This window comes from Heterocephalus glaber, unplaced genomic scaffold (assembly GCF_053883595.1).
Source record: "Heterocephalus glaber isolate CG9 unplaced genomic scaffold, H.glaber_assembly_v1.0 deba00000347, whole genome shotgun sequence".
Classification (NCBI taxonomy): Eukaryota; Metazoa; Chordata; class Mammalia; order Rodentia; family Bathyergidae; genus Heterocephalus; species Heterocephalus glaber.
This window is the reverse complement of record NW_028258143.1, coordinates 12,774,195-12,793,108: the sequence shown is the minus strand read 5'-3', so window position 1 is coordinate 12,793,108 and position 18,914 is coordinate 12,774,195. Positions and strand designations below refer to the sequence as shown.

The window sequence follows — 18,914 nt, the reverse complement described above, 5'->3', positions numbered from 1 at the left end:
GTGTGTGTGGTCACCCTGTGGCTTCACCTCCTCATGCTCTCTGCCACCTTCCTGTTCACAAAACTGTGCTGCTGACAAATTCTCCAGGGACAAATGAGGAAAGGCCAAGATGAAGGGTAGGAAAGCTGTTCCTTGTGTAAGACTGGCACTGCCAGTATTATCACCACCTGAGCTCTGAAGGTATCTAATGCTCATTTTCTTTGGCAAAACTATGAAGGTGCCTCCAGCCCCCATGGATCACCTCCATGTGTGTTATGTGTTCTCAACTTGATGGTGTGACTCCCTGTCAGTTTCTGGTTTCTGTCTGCCCATTGTCCCTGTGGCCTTTGTGCCCCAAGGACTGTCCTTGGAACCTAGATGGGCACCCTTCTGTGCAGTTCACACCTGCACCAAGGGAAACCCAGTGCTCCCTTCCCTTGAGAAACTAGAAGCTTAGCCATTCCAGAAGCTGGTTCTGCTGTAGCCTTCTCCTCCAAGGGAGTCCAGCAGCTTCCAGTCTGTGACCATGAGACCTCTCAAAGCTTGAGTTTGGCTTTAGTCCCCCAGAAATTTTGGGGGTGACAAGTTGTTCAAGTGTCCCCTTACAGACCCTCCTTACCCAGTTAGGTAGAACTGGGGCAAAGCCAATGGAGCCTCAGTGACCCTTCTTCCTACTGGGGGGAGGGTGCCCTGAGGAGGCAGCCACCCACACCAGTTCCACAAGTATATTACACTTTTGCCTCTAGTCGAGGGGGACTGGCTGCTCGCTCTGGGGGCATATGACCCTCATTTGGCTCCTGGCCCTTGGGGCTTCCTTTGAATAGTCAGGAGAAGTCCCATATCACCAATCACACCCACCTATAGTGTGGCCTTGCTGCTCTTCACTACAACAGCACCCATCCCAGTGTTCCAGAATTCCCTGGAGACTCTAGCTGGGTGGTCCTGTGGAGGATTTAGTTCTTCTCTGTGATGAAACAGACTCTGATCTATTTCATTACCCACTGGCCAAAACCTGTCAGGGTATATCACCCCTTCCTCAAATTCTATAAAGGAGAAGACGGAGGTCAAGTCCATTCCATCCATCATTCACTGACCCTTTGGGGGTTCCTTAAAAAATGCAACTTAAAGTTCGCTAAACCTCTTAATCTTGCTAAACTTTCTTTGTGTGACAACTTTCTCTTTTTCACTCAGCAGTCTGATTTCTATGATTACTGTCCGGATAGAGCTGACCACAGGAAGCTCATGGAGGAGCCTGTTGACATATTCGGGCCATGGTGATCTGTTTTTAACCTTTCAACCTCTTCTCTGAACACAGTAGCATAGCTGGTGGGCTTTGTTGCTTTGGGACTGTGTCAGTCAGAGTAGATTAAAGGGCATCATTATCCATGAGTGACTGAATTTGCATTGGGCAAAGAGAAACCAGCTTTACAATTTGAAGACCTCCTGCCCTTCACAAAGTAGAGAGGGGGTCATGTCAAAGGGTTTCTTGTGTTTTCAGACTGCCTGGCAGTTCCCCAGGGTCCTTGAAGAGGCATTCATTAAATGGCAGAAAGCTGTAGTGCTAAGGCTGAGAAAGCTGTGAAAAACAAGTGCTGGAAAATGGGAAACATACTAACTAGCTGGTCCAAACTGGTAGATCTGTAGGGGCATGGGCATTGGTTCAAATCGAGCCATGAAGTGAAGATTCTAGCCGTCCAAGGACTCCTATTTCCAGCTTCTTCTATTTGATGTTTTGAGGACAGTGTTAACGCCACAATTTCCGCTCCTCGCTCAGCACTTCACATATAGCAGGTATCTAGTAGAACTCTAAAGTGAACATGGCCTGCTATTCACTATTTGTAGATGAAAAATATGCCATCAAATTGCAAAAACATGACTGATTGCTCTTTCTGGTCTGCCTGTTAGCCAGATAAACTTCCTGATTTCTTTCTATAGACCAGAGACCAAACTTCTCACCTAGTTAATAAGTTCTTGTGAATATCCTTCCTTCTTCCTAACTCCCCTATAGGTAGATTCTAGAACCACTTCTAAGCATACTCAGATACAACCTTATGTAAGACCATTGCCCTAGGTCAGTGATGACAAACCTTTTAGAGACAAAAGCCCAAACTACAACCCAAAACCCACTTAATTATCACAAAGTTCCAGCACTGCAGTTAAACCTGAATACTAAGGTTTTAGTTTAGAAAAAAACAACTCATACATTAACATCTTTTGTCTTAAAAGAAAAGCACAGTAACATGCATGCCATGGGTTCACCACCACTGGTCTAGGCGAATTATAACCTATACCAGATGAAGTCAAGAGTAAGTGTAGAGCCTGCGGGATGGGGTTGAATCGGGGCCCCAACTATCTGATCCGTTCTGTCCACCATCAAGAATATGAGAAAAACGTGTAAAAATGGAGAATTGGATTTATTCCTAATTTAGCCAAGTTAGGAGGGCAGCTAATCTGCCTCTTGATCACACAGAAGCTCTCAGGACTCTGTAGACAGGGAAGGGCAAAAGCCAGGAAATACCTCTATGTAGATTTAGTTGGGTGTCTGCCCGCAAGTGGTCCCAGGAAATGTTGAAATTCCTGTTCCATTGAAGAGAAGCCTCTTTGGTGCCCAGCGTGCATGGGGTGGGTGGGTGGGGGAGCAGTTTCCACTCAGCATGAGCAACCTGGAGAGATAGTCTAACTTGAAAAATCCTAATTATTAAAAATCCATTTTAACCTCAGTTACAAACCCAATATTGGTTAAGTAGCCCTTCTCTAAAATGCTTGGATTGTTTTTTTTGTGGGGTTTTTTGGGGAATATTTGCATAGACCTGACTGTTTGATTATCCTTATTTTAAAAAATATGAAATCAGAAGTGTTCCAAAACCTGAAAATTTTTGAGCAGTGAAGTTTCAAATTTTGGAGCATTTTGAATTTTAGGTTTCTGGACTGGGCTGCTTAACCTGTGTATCACAAGGTGCAGACACTTTGTTGCTCATGACTCATTGTAGACCACAGTCAGGCCAGAGGCAACAGTGAGGCTTCCCTTTCTATTCCCACTGTGATAATTGAGCAGCATTTTTTATCCTACAGAGATACTTGGGAAGGAAATGGTGGGGTAGACAGGCCTGAGACTGATTACTTGTCAGTCTTCCAGAGCCCTTTGAGCCTTGGGTGAAACACAGCGAGGAACGAACACACACGCACGCACGCACGCACGCACGCACGCGCGCGCCCTTTACCTCTGGGTGGTTACTGGAGGTAAATGAGTCGAGGACTGCATAGGGTTTAAATTATTCTGTAGTGTAAATCATTGCTGAAATTCAGAGGTTTGCATTTCAGAGCTCACCTCTAATCTTGGAATAAGGTACTTTTTCATCCTTGCTGAATTTTAGCCTTCAGGAGCAGGCAGATGAGGTTGTTTCCTTTTGTTTCCCTCACTACTTCCTGTCTTTCTTTTTACCTTGCAGCTCCTAAGACAGATCCTTTTTCCTGGTAGCTGTGTTAAAGTGAAAGGAAATCAACTGTAAGATATGTCTATAAAGGTGTACGACTGTCATTTTGTTTTTTATTAAAATATGTCCTTCGTTGGTCATGGACCTGAAAGTCACTTCCTAGGAGCAGGCAGAAGAACTTGGCTCCTGACTCTGGATGGGATGATGGGCAGATCGTTGGCAGGAGTCTGAGGACCTGGGCAGTACCTGAGACGCTCTTTTCCAAGAGCCCACAGATGCTTTGTGGTTGGTGTGCCCTCTTTGTCACTCTTACTCAGTATAGGCTGAGAACCTATTGGATGCCGCATCTCTGCTAAGCCTTGTTCTCTGCCCTTGAGTTCACAGTTCCAGCTAGGTGGGAACACTCAGGCACAGCACCACCCAAGGAGGTGAGGCAGGAAGATACCAGAGTACAGAGCACTTGGGTGCGTCCAGTAAAGCTGACTGGACAGGGTGGGCAAAGGCAGTGGCACCCAGTGTGTGCGGGAGCACATGAGAGGTTTAGGCAGGAGAGATCATGTAGGTAGATCTTAGGCAAAGTGGAAGAGGGAATAGTAGTGTCACAGGAAATAGGAAATATTGTGTCTCCTAACCTGTTAACTGTATGATACGCCGAGTTCTTGTTCTCTACAAATCAAAAAATGAGTCCTAGGAATGGCAGAGGTTAAAAGTAGAAAGATATTTATTGATAGGAAAGCTCCTGAAGGGCAGGAGGGGTCCCGAGTGGGTAGCCAAGGACCCCACTTTACAGAGAAGTTTTTTAGGGTGAAACCCAACCTTCCAATAAGGTTACAAGTATAGCCATGTAGGTAATGGTGGTCCAACTGGGAAGCAAGTCACGTACCAAGCATGGATGGAAAGAACAAGGATTCTCCTAGGAGGCAGTGGGTCCAGAGGTCTCTGGTCACCCACCGGGGTGGTCAGTGCCTATCTGTACTTCACTAAGCCCAGTTGTTTGAAGAAGTCTGTGGGTCTGGTCATCTTATCTCCATCTTGAGGCCTGGAATTCCGCCAGTGTGCAGCTGTGGAGTGTTTCACCTTTGTCCTGGCCCCCTCGAGGACTTAGCCCTATCTGACTGCCTCTAATATTTTTACCTAGCTCATCTATCTATAATAGTAGGAGGTAAAGCTGGAAAGCTTGCAGAAAAGCAGCCTAGGCTGGAAAAGGCCTTGAATGCATAGGAAAAAAAACAGCACATATGAGGTGTGATCAGAGTACATGATGAATGTTTAAATTTCAAAAATTTATTAGAGTAAAAGACATATAGCCATTAATCCCCCTCCAAAGTACTCTCCCTCACATCAAACACTGTTATCCCTTCATTCTTGCCGCTCTCTGAAGCAGTTCTGGAGTTCTCTTTCATATCCTTATGAAGTGTGATCAAAAATACAGTGAATGCTGCTGCCGAGCGAAGGTTAAGGGGGGAGTACTCTTACTATTTTACTGGGGCAGAGGGCACTACAGAATAACATGATAGCATGTGTGACCATGCCAGCCCTCACTTTACCAGGAGCCACACAGACATGATGGCACCCCCCCCGCCCCCGCCCAGAAAGTTCACAGGGAGGCACTCTGCCTTACTACAGTCTAGAAGAAAGAAGGGTTTATTTTTCCTCCTTCCTCTTGAGTCCTAGTGGGTTCACATCACAGGGAACTAAAGCCCCTGTGGTTCCAGGCTGCTGTTCAAGAAGAGTGCCTGTTCCCCCCCATCCTATTGTGTCCGTTCTCTCTAGCTTGGCTGTGTGAGAAAGAGAAGAAGCAGGCAGTTGGAGGAGGCTCGTGAGATGTGTGTCACCACTCACACATAAGGAGCTCACCTCAGAGGTTATGGCAGCAGGGGTGACGGGTTACAGGAGTAAAGAGAGGAGGCCAGTAGTAGAAAAAGATGTTCGAGATCCCCATTACGAGTCCAAGAAACCTTTTAAGGAGCTACATCTCAGCAGTAGTAAAGCACATCACTTCCCATGGCTACTTTTGGTCCACATATACTCGAAGGCCTTGTGTTTCTTAAGGGGAAAATGTGATTCATCCTTGTATGCACATAGTTCCCCCACTCATGGTGTGACTTAAGATTTTTTTAGCTTTTCAGTGGGTTTATTGGGATATTAAATGCATTTTCACTTGTAATATTTTTTACTCATAATGTGCTTCTCAGGATATAATTCCATTGTAGGTAAAAGTATATTTATAAAACCATGTAAAGGGACAATTCTTTATTTGTCAGGGAAGAGGTGGAAGGTACAAAGCATCTGATCACAAATGTACTTGTCAGGACTGTTCTTGTTTCATGTGACAGAAGCCCAGCCTTACCATCTGGGCTACAGCAGGGATAGGTCCATCCTCAGAACCCACGGGGAAGGCAGGAATGCGCGCACCAGGGCTCAGACATAAGTGGAGCTGTGGGTCAAGGGCCCATCAAGACAACACACTCCATCCCACTTGGCCCCGTCTTGAGGACTTCCTTTTTCCCTTCTTGAAACCTGGTCTCAGTTTCCATCCTTGCCGCAGATTTCTGATGTCAGGCTCCCTTCTGTCACTCTGGAGAGAGTTTGACTTCCCGTACCCATCCACACTTCCCCAGGATGATTCCCACCAACTCAGACTCACCAGGTGCCAGCCACTGGACAAACCAACTCTCGGAAGGGTCATAAAATTATTTTTTGAAAAGCAGCAGATCACAGGCAGGTGCCAGATTGATGAGGGCAAATGGTACCCAGAAAAGATGCGTGTGTCTGCAGTGGGGGATCAGAGTTGTTACTGGGGAGAATTACATAGTATCCACTCCATCCCCAAGCACAAAAACTAGCATTTGCCTGAGAACATTCCTATACCTCCAGCTCCCCAGCTACAAGAGAAGTTGGACAAGAGTATCTGATTCTCCAGTTGTGCATTTTGCCTCTGCCCTGCTTTGGACTCATGGGTGTGAGGCTTAGATTGAATTGTTTTCCTAAAGCTCTCCATCCAAGCTCTAAACATCTTACCCAGCAGTTCTGCAAATGTACCTGCCTCCAGCTACAGCCATAAACAGCCAGAGACACGCCGCCGACAACAATGCTCCTTGACTCGAGCTTGCATTCTCCTTTTCCTTTGACTCTCCTCCCCCCAAAATGAGGTTAGGTAGTTTAAATTTTAATCAGTTAGATCAGTTGTTTTTAATGGGAATTTAAATTGAACCAGAGACTGAAAGCATTAAGGGCTGCTGAGTGGCTGAGCTGGGACCTCATGGAGGCATTTCCCATGGCTCTGAGGCAGGAGAAGCGGGGTGCTGTGGTGTCATGCTCACTGCAAGCCCCTTTTGGCTATGTTTGAAGAAATCAGTTGGTGATAAGGCTTTGGGAATAATTTTTTTTTTTTTTATCTTGACCTCTTAAGTCAGAGAAGGAAAGCTTCTTAGGGAGTGACTTTCACCTAGTTCTTAGGTCAGTGGGACTCCTGGGTCACCTCCTGGGTGATGGTGTCACCTTCATCCAGGCCTGGATAACCAAACTAAGGGAGGGATGGTACGCGTGCTGGAAGATGCCCCTGTCCGTGTCTTTGTACCACTTCCTTCTTTTGGCCCTCTCCTGAGTTAGGGAAAGACAGGCAGGGCCATGCTTCATTTAAGAAACCTCGGCCCTTTTTTCCTTAAACCTAATACTTAGCAGCGTACAGTGTACATTGAATCCCTTTATGGCAAGAACTAAGCCTTCTGGTATGATGTCAGGGGTACAAGCTTTGGAGTTTTGGACAAGCTGAGCATTGTTTATTAATGATTGTATCTATTTTAAATGTTTATATCTTAATTGTGAAATACATCAAATATACAGAAGTGTTTTTAAAAACTAGTCTTAGTTCATTTTCTGCTGCTATAACCAAGTATCTGAGACTGAGTAATTTATAGACGGTAGAGGCTTATTTGGCCCACAGATCGGGAGGCTGAGAAGTCTCAAGAGCACAGTGCTCGGCATCTGCCTGGGGTCTGCTGAGGGCCTTCTTGCTACCTTGTAGCATGGCGGGCTTTACTTGGTGAGACAGATCAAGCGTGCCTGCTACTTAGGTCTCTTCCCCTTCTCATACAGCCTCTAATGCTATCACGGGGACCCTGCCCTCGTGACCTTATCTAACCCTAATTACATTCAAAGGCCCACCTCCAAATACCATTAACAGATGGATTTGCCACACACAGACTTTTGGAAGACACATTCAAATCATAGTAGACATCTAGATATCACCCAGCTTTACAGATGTTAGCATCTTGGAATATTTTTAACATATAAGTGATATATTACAAATAGCACTGAAGCTCTGGCTACTGTGCCAAACCATCCCTCCTCCATAATCAGTATCTGGAAGTTTTTATGTTAACCTCATGCATAGTTTTGTACTTCAACTACAAATGTCCACATGTATAAACATCATCCATATGCATAATATTGCTTTGCATGGTTAAAAAAATTTGCAAAGTAGCATCAACCCATACAAATTCTTTTGCAGTGAGTCCCAACACTGCTGCTTACTTGCAGAAACCATGGACTAGTTGTGTCATCTTTTGAGCCACACAGACATGTGTGAAAGTGCTGATAGTTTTAATACTGGTGCAAGCCAGATGAGCAAGGATCCAAGGCCTGAAGCGGAAGAGACCAACTTGATATTGTAGAGGTAGCATCAACTGGACTTTGTTACTTATTTGATGCATGTATTTGGAGGTTTGGGAAGTACAGGAACAATAAGCGTGACTGTCATCCAGGTTCCTGTTGGGGAGATTGACACCACTCACTGAGCTCAAGAGCAGATCAAGGGATGCTGGTTGGGTATGGGGGCACCCGCTTAGAAGTGGCTGCAGCATCCCAGGTGGAAAATTTCAGGAGACAGTTTGTTACCTGGACTCAAAATTCAGGAAAGAGATCTGAGCTACAAATACCTCACTGAATGCCCTTAGCATCCAGGGAGTGTTTGCCCTGGGAGTGTGTATGGCTCAGCTCAGCTCGAGAGGCATCAGTGGCACCTTTATCTGGAATACATAGCATGGTTCAGCCTCACCAGATTTCTGCACAAGAGAGCTGAGGTAGTTATCTAATTGCCATGTCAACTTCAAAGGTTAGAGTTATGCTTGAAACATTTTTCCTTCTGATCACCTGCTGGGCTTTTCTTGTTCGTGAGATTATATAAATCCTCTCTGAAAGTAATTTCTGCTTTTAGACTTTACCATACCTAAATGTTAATAAGTTTGTAGACTTTATTAGCTTTTACAGAGACCTCTGTCTGCCTGAACTTGAGCCCTGACCTTTTCTGGGATTTGATGGCCACATGTGTATTATCTAGTATATGGTTCTTTTCTCGGGCATTTAGTCTGGGATCCTAATCTTGAGTTTTTCTGCAGTGAATGTTTGTAGGATGGGAAGCAGATGGAGCTTTTGCTGTTTTGCCTGTAGCTCACCCTAGACCTTAGTTAGGGCCTGTGGTCCATCCTCACTACTTAGCAGCTAACTTTTACCAGGAAGTGTCTCCTTTTGCATCAAGGAGAGGTGCCTGTCTTTACCCTAAGTCCCTGCTTCAAAACCAGCATGAGTCCTGAGAGGCCTCCTTTTGGAATTCATCCAGGTGCCACAAGTGAAAATGTGAGGTAGGGTCTGGGAAAAGCTTGGCTACCTACTATTTCTATAGGGATCCACAAAGACCCAGGGAATTTAGGATAAAAAACAGCTGCCAGTTGGTGGGCACCAGTGCAGGTATTTCTTTCTGTTTTCTCATTCTCATCTCCTCTTTGCCTTCTTCCTGTTCCTCCTCCTCCTCCTCGGTCTCTCTGTTTCATCATGCTCACAGAGATGCTGTCTCCATTGATGCCAGGTCTAGATTCCTCTCATGACCATCTGTCTATCTGCCTTCTCCTCTCCTTCCTTTTAGCTCCTGTTTTGTTCTTTCCCATCTGGCAGCTGACAGCCTCAGAACCTTGTTACCTGGCCCATAATTGCACAAACTCCAACACCAAATGATCTTTTTGCTCTGATGCCCATAGTCACTGGCTCTGTGTTTCCCCTGACTGCTAGGGGGATCTGGTGGATTCCCTTCCTCTCCCTCAGCCTACCACACCATTCCCAGCCTGCTGGTGGCCTAGAACTGGGTCCTTTCTGGTTTGACCCACTCTGGGCCGGTCAGCAAGGGAGAGGTCAGGATTACAGGGTCTCCTACCTACTTAACCAGGGACTTGAGGAAGAAGGACTTACAGAAGTTGTCAGATGCCTCTAGCACAAGAACCGTATTCTAGAACTTTTCCAGTTAACTTTTCTAGTAGGTGTTCCAAGGGTGGCTCAAGCTTCAAGTGGGAAGTCATTTCACTTTCAGTTCAAAAGTTTATTGTATTCATAGATTAGGCTGCAGGGAGGGGCTGCATGAGCCAAAAAGTCATTCTGATGCATGAAATAAAGAAATGGGGGTTTCTAGTTTTCTGCTCATGAAGACTTCTCAAGTAATGATTTGAAAGATTTCCCCCCAAAGTTAGAAGTCCCGTGTAACAGTCACCAGGGCACTCTGGCAGAGGGGCAGATCATGACCCACCACATTCAGCCCTGCCTCCCCTTCCCTGTACAATGTTGCCAGCCCCCATGTTCCTAGAGTCTTAAGTCACAGAACCAGCTGTTACTAGATTTGGCAAGTGTTTGAAAAGAGTATATAATGGGAAAACCTTGTCCCACTCTGATACAACTGAAAAACCTTACAGAACTAGGGGCTTTCAAATGGGGGGAGGGGAGTCCCTACACTGTACAAAATCCAGTTTATACAACTTAGTCACACAGAAACATGAAGAGGAAGGGAAAGTGAACCTGCTTCCACTTCACAAGTGGTTTTCATTTAGAAAACGTGTCATGAATTCAGTCCTACAAACCCAGGGAAGGGGTTCTAATAAAAATTAAAACTGCTCTTGAATGTTTCACTGCTCACCAAACTTGCCATTAAATCTCTTTCTCATTTTGCCTACCTGGATATTCTCATCTTTCCAGAAGCTGAGTCAATGAATACACATTGTGGGAAACTCTCCCCTCATGATCAGAATTAACTGAGATCCAATTCTAATATGAGTTATTCATCAGGAGGAATTTTGGCAAAAACTGGGGATGTTTGTGTTCCTTAGGGACAATTTAACCTCTCCAGATAAATATTTTAGCTCAACCAACTGTCTTTTCTGGGCCTTCTTTCCTCAAACTTCCTACCCCATAAAGAGGATAAGCCAAAAACAATGTGTTGAGTCCCTGGTGCTATTCAAAGTGAGGATGATACTTCAAAAGAGTTGTTCATGAGCTATCATTGATATTCAGCTATATGTTGCCATAACTTATGCAGTGGTAATGTGACTGCTTTTTGCCTCAAAATCCAACCAGCTCACTTTAAAAAGAGATTTCAGTAATCAGATTGCCGAACTCCTGCCATCTCCATATTAAGAATTCCGTCTCTGTGGTCTCTAGCATATAACGGAGGTTCTATCCTATGAGATGGGTTCTTATGTGAATGAAAAAAATTTCTTTTGCTTGTGTTTCTCTTTAGAATAAGAAGATCTACCTGGATATCATTCACACTTACATGGAAGTGCATGCAACTGTTTATGGTTCCAGCACAAAGAACATCCCTAGTTACGTGGAAAACCACGGTATCCTCAGTGGACGGGACCTACAGTTTCTTCTGCGAGAAACCAAGGTAATTGTAAAAGTTTACTGTAGATGTGGAAGGTTTTTAAATGCGATCAGAGTCTTTCATGCTTTTTTTTCTTTTAAGGATGCAATAGCTTTTTAGGTTATGACTGGGCAGCGACTTATCAGCTATTGCTGATAAGTCATTGTGGAAGGAGGTTGCTACAGGTTTAATGATTTGGTAAAAGGAAAAAGAAAGTGTTCAATTAAAAAATGTTTAAGAACTATATTTATGGGGGACCTTCTCTGCAAATGGGAAGGGTGTGGCCCCTGCCTGGAGATAGACTTCCTGATAGCACCTTTCACAATAGGCTGGAAGTGCTGAATTCTCCCCAGGCACCCATGTGTGCTCCCAAGCCAGCTCTCCCTCACACCTCCTCATTCAACAAGCATATATAGGACACTGGAGTTCGGGTGAGGAAAAATATCCCTACCAGCTCAAGGGTTAAGGACTGCATCGTGAAAGTTGTAAGAGATGGCTGAGGTGTGGATGCACCTGGTACTTGGGCCAGAATCACATGACCAACATGATGATGACATTCAGGAAAGAACTAGAAACCAATCCACCTTGTCTGAGTGATGGAAAATAGTGTAAGATAAAATTTGATGAGAAGAGAATCTGATTGTCACAGGCATAGGCAGAGACCAGTCTCTGAGGTGTAGGTAGTGAGGATTATTTGGCTGGGCATGATGACATGGAGCATGTCCATACAATGGTCTGTGTCGTTTCTAACCCCACCATGGAAGTACCAAATGAAGTAAGGCACCTCATAAGTCAGCCTTGAAGGATCAGCTGGCACTTGAGTATATTAGGTAAACCCTCTCATGTTTATTAGTAAGTTCTTATTTATGAAGTTTACAATTATTAAGTAGATGCTTTGGGCCAGGCATTGTATGTGAGATACAAGACTGAGTGAAGCACGTATATCCCTCCCCTAATATATCATAGAGAAGTTTATTATCAATAGTGGACTTCTCAGCTGGGCATGGTGGCACACTCCTGTAATTCCAGCACTCAGGAGGCTAAGGCAAGAAGATTGTGGTACTTTCAAGGCCAGCTTGAACTACGTAGCAAGACCCTGTCTCAAAAAAGAAGGTGAATCTCTCAGCCTGGTCTCTGCCTCGGCTCTCTCTGTTTTTATATTCAAGGTGGGGGAGAAAAGTTCAGCAGATGGACTTCTGCAGCATAATAACGATTGCCAGTCCTGTGGGATGCTTGGGTTTTAGATGATACATTCACATGCTTTGACTCTCACACCAACCTTAAGAGGTAGACACAGCAAGTATTGTTATCTCTAGAGTTGTTGGGCTTGGCCTTGGTAAACTTAGGTCAAGTTGTGAAGGTGGCTCCAACTCTGGATTTTTAAATTGCAAATTAAAGCTTTTCTAGGCCCTTGTCATACCATCCTCATCAACACCGAAATTTAAGAACCCTTATGGGCACCAACCAACCCTAAGAATACAGATGTCCTTTTGGCCTCAGTTCCTCCATCTCTCAGTACCTCCAAGTCAGTTGCATGGTGCCATCAATAAAATAGTTTGAGAAATTCTTTAACTCTTTGGCCAATGACCTGCTTTGTTTTAATTAAGATTTTATTTCCTTCAAGGCCACTGTAGTCTTACAACTGTGACCTTCCAGGAGTGACGTGTATCCCAGTTTCACTGTCTTGCTTCCCATCACCTTTGTCTTAGGTTGACACTTTAGAATCGTTAGTGTGTCCAGGCCCTTTAACAGCTGTGCTGTTTTTTTGCCATTTTCCTCATTTTACTTTTCTCCACATGAGGGTGTAGAAAAAGTTCAAGATCCTTGAAAATAGCATTTGGCAGAGCTGGTTTTCAGCAGCATGTCATTACTGTCTCGCACACTTCTATTAAGCTAGCCTCGTGAATGTCTTGCTCAGCCTAACACATTTTAAAAGAGCCCTTCCTTACCTACCTTCCATTTACCTTGTCAGAGAATGGAAAATAGGCCAAAGCTGATGTCCCTGATTTCCAGGGAAGACAAGAAGAGAGACCCAGTTAGGCCTCGGCCCACAAAGCCAGAGACTAACTAAGGCGTGCAGCTGGAAGTTTGAGCACAGAGGGCATACATTCATCCTTGAAAACTAGGTAACCTTCTGAAGATGTCACCGATCCCATTACCTAGTGCCTGCTTATCTGACAAGCATATATTAAAGTACTCTGAGTGGAATTATGGTTCTGACACTTGGCAAATACAGTGGGGCTCAGGTAGTGTATCCCAGAGACTCCCTACCCCCAGGACAGGACAGCAGGCAGTGGAATGAATGAATGTTGGGATTTGGAATAATGACATGAAAGAGCAGTCAGGCTTTGCATTTATAACTGTTTCTGCCTCTAACGCCTTCCTCTGTGTCTCCCAGAAATTTAAAATAGATTTATTCCAATCCACATTGGAAGTCGGGGAGGAGGGTGGGGGGATGGGAGCTGCCCAGGAGCAAACATGTGTCGAATGAATGAGATTTGCAGGCTCCTTGGACTCATTACTGGAGAGAAAAGCAAGTAGGTCTCCTTGAGAGCTTTTGAGACATACAGAGATGATAGATGTTTAATCAGCTTCAAACTCATTATTTTTCTTTATGGGCCATCTTTGAATCTCTGCACCAAGCTCAGAAAACCCTCTACTCAGCAGAATTTTGTCCTAGCCTGCCATTAGGGGCCTAGGTGTCTTGAACATGCTTGTTTCAAGGAGCCTACAGAGGCTGGAGTGTTGCGCTACAATCATGGCTAAAAGAGCTCGGAAGTTGTTGGACTCTAGAAGATCCTTCTGCTAGGAGCATAAATTTGGATGGATGAATTTATTATATAAATTATTATATTATTAATAAATTTATTATTTATTTATTATCACAGATGAGTCATTCGGTACAACAAAGTCCAAAAGTCCAGTTGGAACCAGCAAACAGGACTCATCAGGGTGACTTGTTTTCATTTTTGGTTTAAATCTCTATCTCCTGTAATGTGGTTTCTTTCTTTGGCCTCCTAGTTTTAACCTCTTTGTGTCTCTATCCTCTACCTTCCCTTGGGAAGCTCCTTATTCTATATGTCATACCAAATAGGGCATCATCGTCCTACACAGGGATGGAAAGGTGCTGGAGCTGTGATTTTTGAGCCAGATTGGGTACCTTCCTTTCTGCAGTCCAGAACGGATCCTGGCTGTGATCTACCAGGGGAAGCCACTTCTGTTGCTCATGCTGCGTCTGGACCCTTCTCTATCCAAACCTCTCACCATTCCCTCTTCCAAGACTTTGGTGAGCCTTGGTGATCCTGGATCCCGGCCATGTCGACTCATCTGGAGGCCTGAACAGGCTTAGCAAATGTGCAGTGTGTGCTGCCCATTTTGTCCTGTCTTCATGCCTGCCCCCACTCCCATTCCCACCTCACCCAAAGAACAGTCAGCTGTGGCATTTGAGGTTCCACTGCTTCTGGGACCAGACTCCACACTGCTCCATGTATTTAGAGGGGTTTTGCTTTTCTGTTCACAGGTATGTTACCATGTTGCCTGGAAGACTCCCTAGCTTGTAGAATACATTTGGGCATTGCCAGTCTAAAAATCAGAAATCCAAAATGGTCCCAATTCCACAACTTTCTGAGTCCTGGCAGAGTGTCACAAGTTGAAAATTCCACAGCTAACCTTACATTTTAGGTCACAGTCAAAACATAGGCATGCTGAAAATATTGTATAAAACTACTTTAGTCTGTTTATAAAGTATATGTAAAACATACATGAATTTCATGTTTAGATGTGGATCCCATCCCCAAAATACTTCATGTGTATACAAATACTGAGAAAATCTGAACTGCTTCTGGTCCTGAGTAGTTCAGATAAGGGATTCCAACCTGTAATTGTATAAAGAATGAAGAAAGGAGTCCAGATGAAACCCACTGGCATCTGGGATCTTAGGACCGTGCCCTGCTAGTGATTTCTTCTTCTTCTCATGAGTCATGCATCTAGATGGTTTAGATCTCCCAAGCAAAGGATGCTGCACCCTAGGTACCTCATGCCTTCCTCCTTGATGTTGCTCACATCTCCAGGCCCTGTGAGTGATAGCCCAAGAGCTCCACTACTTAGAAGTAGTGTGCAGAGATCTGAATCCATAACCCCTCTAAATTCCAGAGCAAAAGCACATCCCCACACACTGCTACACACAAATGTGGTCACCCTCCCTAGAGCACAGAGACGTTTGATTGCTAGGAAGATCTAATTTCTTAGTATTTATGCTTTTGCTCATTCATCCAGCAAATGTGTATTAAGTCCCAGGTATATTCCAGGCCTTATTGTAACCATTGTCTACAGGGAAGACTCAGGTAGCTTTGCCCACAAGGAGCATACAGATGTGCTGGAGGACGTAAACATGTAACTTTAAGGGTGTTAACACTTACACAGGAAGAACTAGAAATAATACAAAATAATAATCAAACCCATGCAGAATTCTTAAAAGAACTACTTTGTCCATATTTAAAAGAACTTTTGCGAAGTGCTTCACTTAGGGATTTAGAAGAATTCTGTTTCTTCTTTTACAAAGAGAAAGAAATCTGAGTGTTACTGGTCTCTTTGTTCATGTGTCAGGATGTCCCAGTCCTGTGCCATGAATAAAACATACGGTGCTTCATCTGTTCTTTCTTGCTTAGCATTAGTTGAAATTTCAATTTTAGAACATGTAATCCCTCTGTTGAGAAACACTCATTGCTGGAGCCGGAATTGCCACCATGGAGATGTTCCCTCACCTGGAACATTAGATTCTGGGCTTCTGAGGTCCGGGCAGAGGATAAATGAAGTAAATAAAAATATTTTCTCCAGAGGAGCTAAGCTTTGGTACTTGAGTGCACTGTTGCCATATTGTCTTGTAAATCTGTGCTAGGGATATCTGTAAGTAGGCAGAGAGACAGGACAAGGGGATTTAGGGATTTGGCTATCAGAGAGAAAGCAGTTTGGTTTGGTTAAGGTACTAATGTGTGGCAAGCCCATCAGCATGCAGAAATTTACAGTTGAAGGTGGTGAATTTGCCCTGCCTGCCCTGTTGTCATTCAACCCTCAGCCGTGGTATTTGACCTCAATACATCTGTTCCATCGTAAGTCACAGGTAATGAGTATACAGGAAGCAAGGAAAAATTGCTTATTGACAAAAGTGACAGAAAACTGTTATTTTGGTGTTTCCAAGTCATGCATTTCCTGCAGTCCTATTTAGTGTGACAAGATAACTCATTGCCGAGAAATTGTGTGGTATTTGCTTAGGCATCTTTATAAAATTGTGAGGCTTGGGGGAGTTAGCCCAAAGTGTTTATGTACTGAGATATTCTGGTGCCAGAAGGGCAGAGGAGTTGGTGCAAATTGTTATTCAAATACAACTAAACCTAGGTCACATTCAAATCCATTAAGCAACAGCCTCAAATATTTTTAATTAATGGGTTCAGATTGGTTGGACTTGAAGGAACCAATTAAATTTTTTCCCCAAGACTTTCTATTGAAATAGACAAGCATTGTGCTTTTTCCGTTTCCTCCAAAATTCACCTGACAATTTGTAGAGTTAATGAAGGTATTGGCTCTTCATGGTGGGTCCTTGATTTCCAGCGGTCAGGAAATTCTGTAGGGTCTATATCTCTCTGGCTAAATCCACAGAAGCCCAGTCTGCATCTTCTAATACCTTCCTTCTCAGAGTCAAAAAGATCTGGATACTCCTATTCTGTGCCTAACCACAGCCTGATAGGGGTGATTTTTTTTCCCCTGGAAAGGTGGCATGTCTTCCTTAAAGCATGACAGGGACTGTATATTATAGAAATCAGAAGCCATAATGATGGTAACGCTGGATTCTTCATTCTGAGTACAGCTGAAATGTCTCAGGAAATTATCCAAAGTATAATAGAAATAGATGGTAAATACTTAAATTTTTTAAATGTGTTACAGTAAAAGACACATTGCCATTAATTCCTCTCAAAAATCCACACCCCACACACACACTTCCAACATACTTAGCCTGTCATTCTTGCAGCTTTCTGAAGGAATTCTGGAAGATTTCTTCTGTGTCTTTATGAAGTGTCTGTTGCTGAGCATCATGCAATGGAAAGGCAAGCTCATGGAAACATTATGGTATCCTCATCCACAGCGGATCTGGCACCCTGCAACTCTGGGTCTTCCCTGAGGTCAAAATGACCATGAAAGATACATGCTTCAGATCAATTCAGGACATTGAGGCAAAAGACACTGACAATAAAAGACATCCAGAACTGCTTCAGAAAGTGATAAGAACAGTGGTGTGTGTTCAGGGAAAGGTGGAGTATTTCGGGGAAGATTAATGGCAATGGCAATATATTTTTACTCTAATAAAGTGGCGTAAGCATTCATCATATTTTTCGATCACACCAACTATATCCCACGTTTTCCTTGTCCTTTTTTTTAGCTGCCATCTCCTGGCCCACCTCTGAGCCACACCAGTACTCATCAGTTCCCTCTGATGATCTTACTTCTCTGTGTAATAAGAATGAGATCCACAGGAGCCTCCAAGTGGCATAGAGATTTCCCTCTATCCTTCTGCTGCTCCTGTCAGCTCCTACTGCCAGGTTCTCTCTCAGCTCATTGCCACAGGAGCTCTGCAGGCCTCCCCAAGCCTTTCTTCTTTCCAGCTCCCTCTCCTATGGATACATCTGCTTGGGTGATCTCAAGGTTTATAGGAAATGAAAGGTTATTCCTCCAAAGAACCAGAAAGGTTGAATACTACCCTACTCTGTACAAAGCAAGAGTTAATGAAATAGAAAGGTGCTCCAGAACACCTGAGATTTTGGTTTTTTGCCCCAGAGTCCCATGGAGGGCTGTCCTCCTCGAGCGTGTTAAATGTGTGCTGTGTGGTGCTGCCTTGGTATTCAGAGTTCAACATGTGCGATCTGCATCTCCCATGTTGCCCAGGGAACCCAGTGCCCTCCAGCAGAAGCTTCCTCAATAATCATTAACTTAGAGCAGCTGCAAAGACAAGCTGTGCAGGGGCTGGAGAAGAGGGAATCAGCACGGCCACATCCACATCCACATCCGGGCCACAGCCTGCTTCGCTCCATGGAAGGCGGAAGGAAATCTGTCCTGGGACCAGTTAACCTTTGTCACTTGATGTGCCTCTGCACACTGGCACAGTTGCAGAACTGGCCCCTTGATGTGGGCAGAGGGAACACAGGCTCCCCCAGCCCCCACCTGGACCTACCCATGAGTGACCTCCAGGCCTCCTTGCAGTACTGCACTCCTGCGCTGAGGGTGGGCAACTGGGAGCTTCTGGGGGATTATTTTCACTTAGGAGCCCAGGAATCAGTGCTGCTGAACTGCAGAACCATGTCCCCTTTGTCACAGTGGCTCCCTACTGTGTGGTTGCTCCTAGGGCTGAGTCAGCAAGCTTTTGCTGCCATCTGTTGTCTACCTTGGGGGAATGCATGGTTTGCTTCCTGGAGAGGGAAGCTTGGCCTAACAGATTGAGCAGTTCAGCACCCTCCCTCAATCCCAGGGGAAAATAAAAACGGAGACATTAGTGTCCCCCAGTGAAAACTTGTTAGGAAAACCATATTTTAAAGCAGTTCCATTTGAACTGTAATCAAACCACCAAGTGACCTTTCTGCTCCTCTGCCCAGCGTCCCTGAAGGGGCCTGTTGTTCCTCCACTTCAATGCAGAAACCTTCTGTTTAGTTTAGCAAGTGTTTTTCCGGTCCTGTCTCCTGGGTGAGTCACAGAAAGATGATTGTTGGCTCTTGGTTTCTGTTGTCATTTAATACCCAACCTCTCTACCTTCCTCACCGCCCCCCAGTATT

The 18,914-nt window shown here is 44.5% G+C and overlaps 1 protein-coding gene and 1 long non-coding RNA gene across 20 annotated transcripts in view; both read left to right on the top strand.

The window, feature by feature from the left end:
* Positions 1 to 18,914, top strand: part of Mgat5 (alpha-1,6-mannosylglycoprotein 6-beta-N-acetylglucosaminyltransferase) — a 337,418-nt gene that overhangs the window by 279,509 nt on the left and 38,995 nt on the right. For all 19 annotated transcript variants that reach the window (XM_087195795.1, XM_021236883.2, XM_087195773.1 and 16 more), the window contains one exon: positions 10,972 to 11,121. In XM_087195795.1, coding sequence (XP_087051921.1) covers positions 10,972 to 11,121 — 150 coding nt within the window. The remainder of the gene's footprint in view (positions 1 to 10,971; positions 11,122 to 18,914) is intronic.
* On the top strand, positions 11,128 to 17,369 carry LOC147829858 (uncharacterized). Its single transcript, XR_015445331.1, has 2 exons — positions 11,128 to 13,223; positions 13,986 to 17,369. It is a non-coding gene; the product is annotated as an uncharacterized LOC147829858 (long non-coding RNA).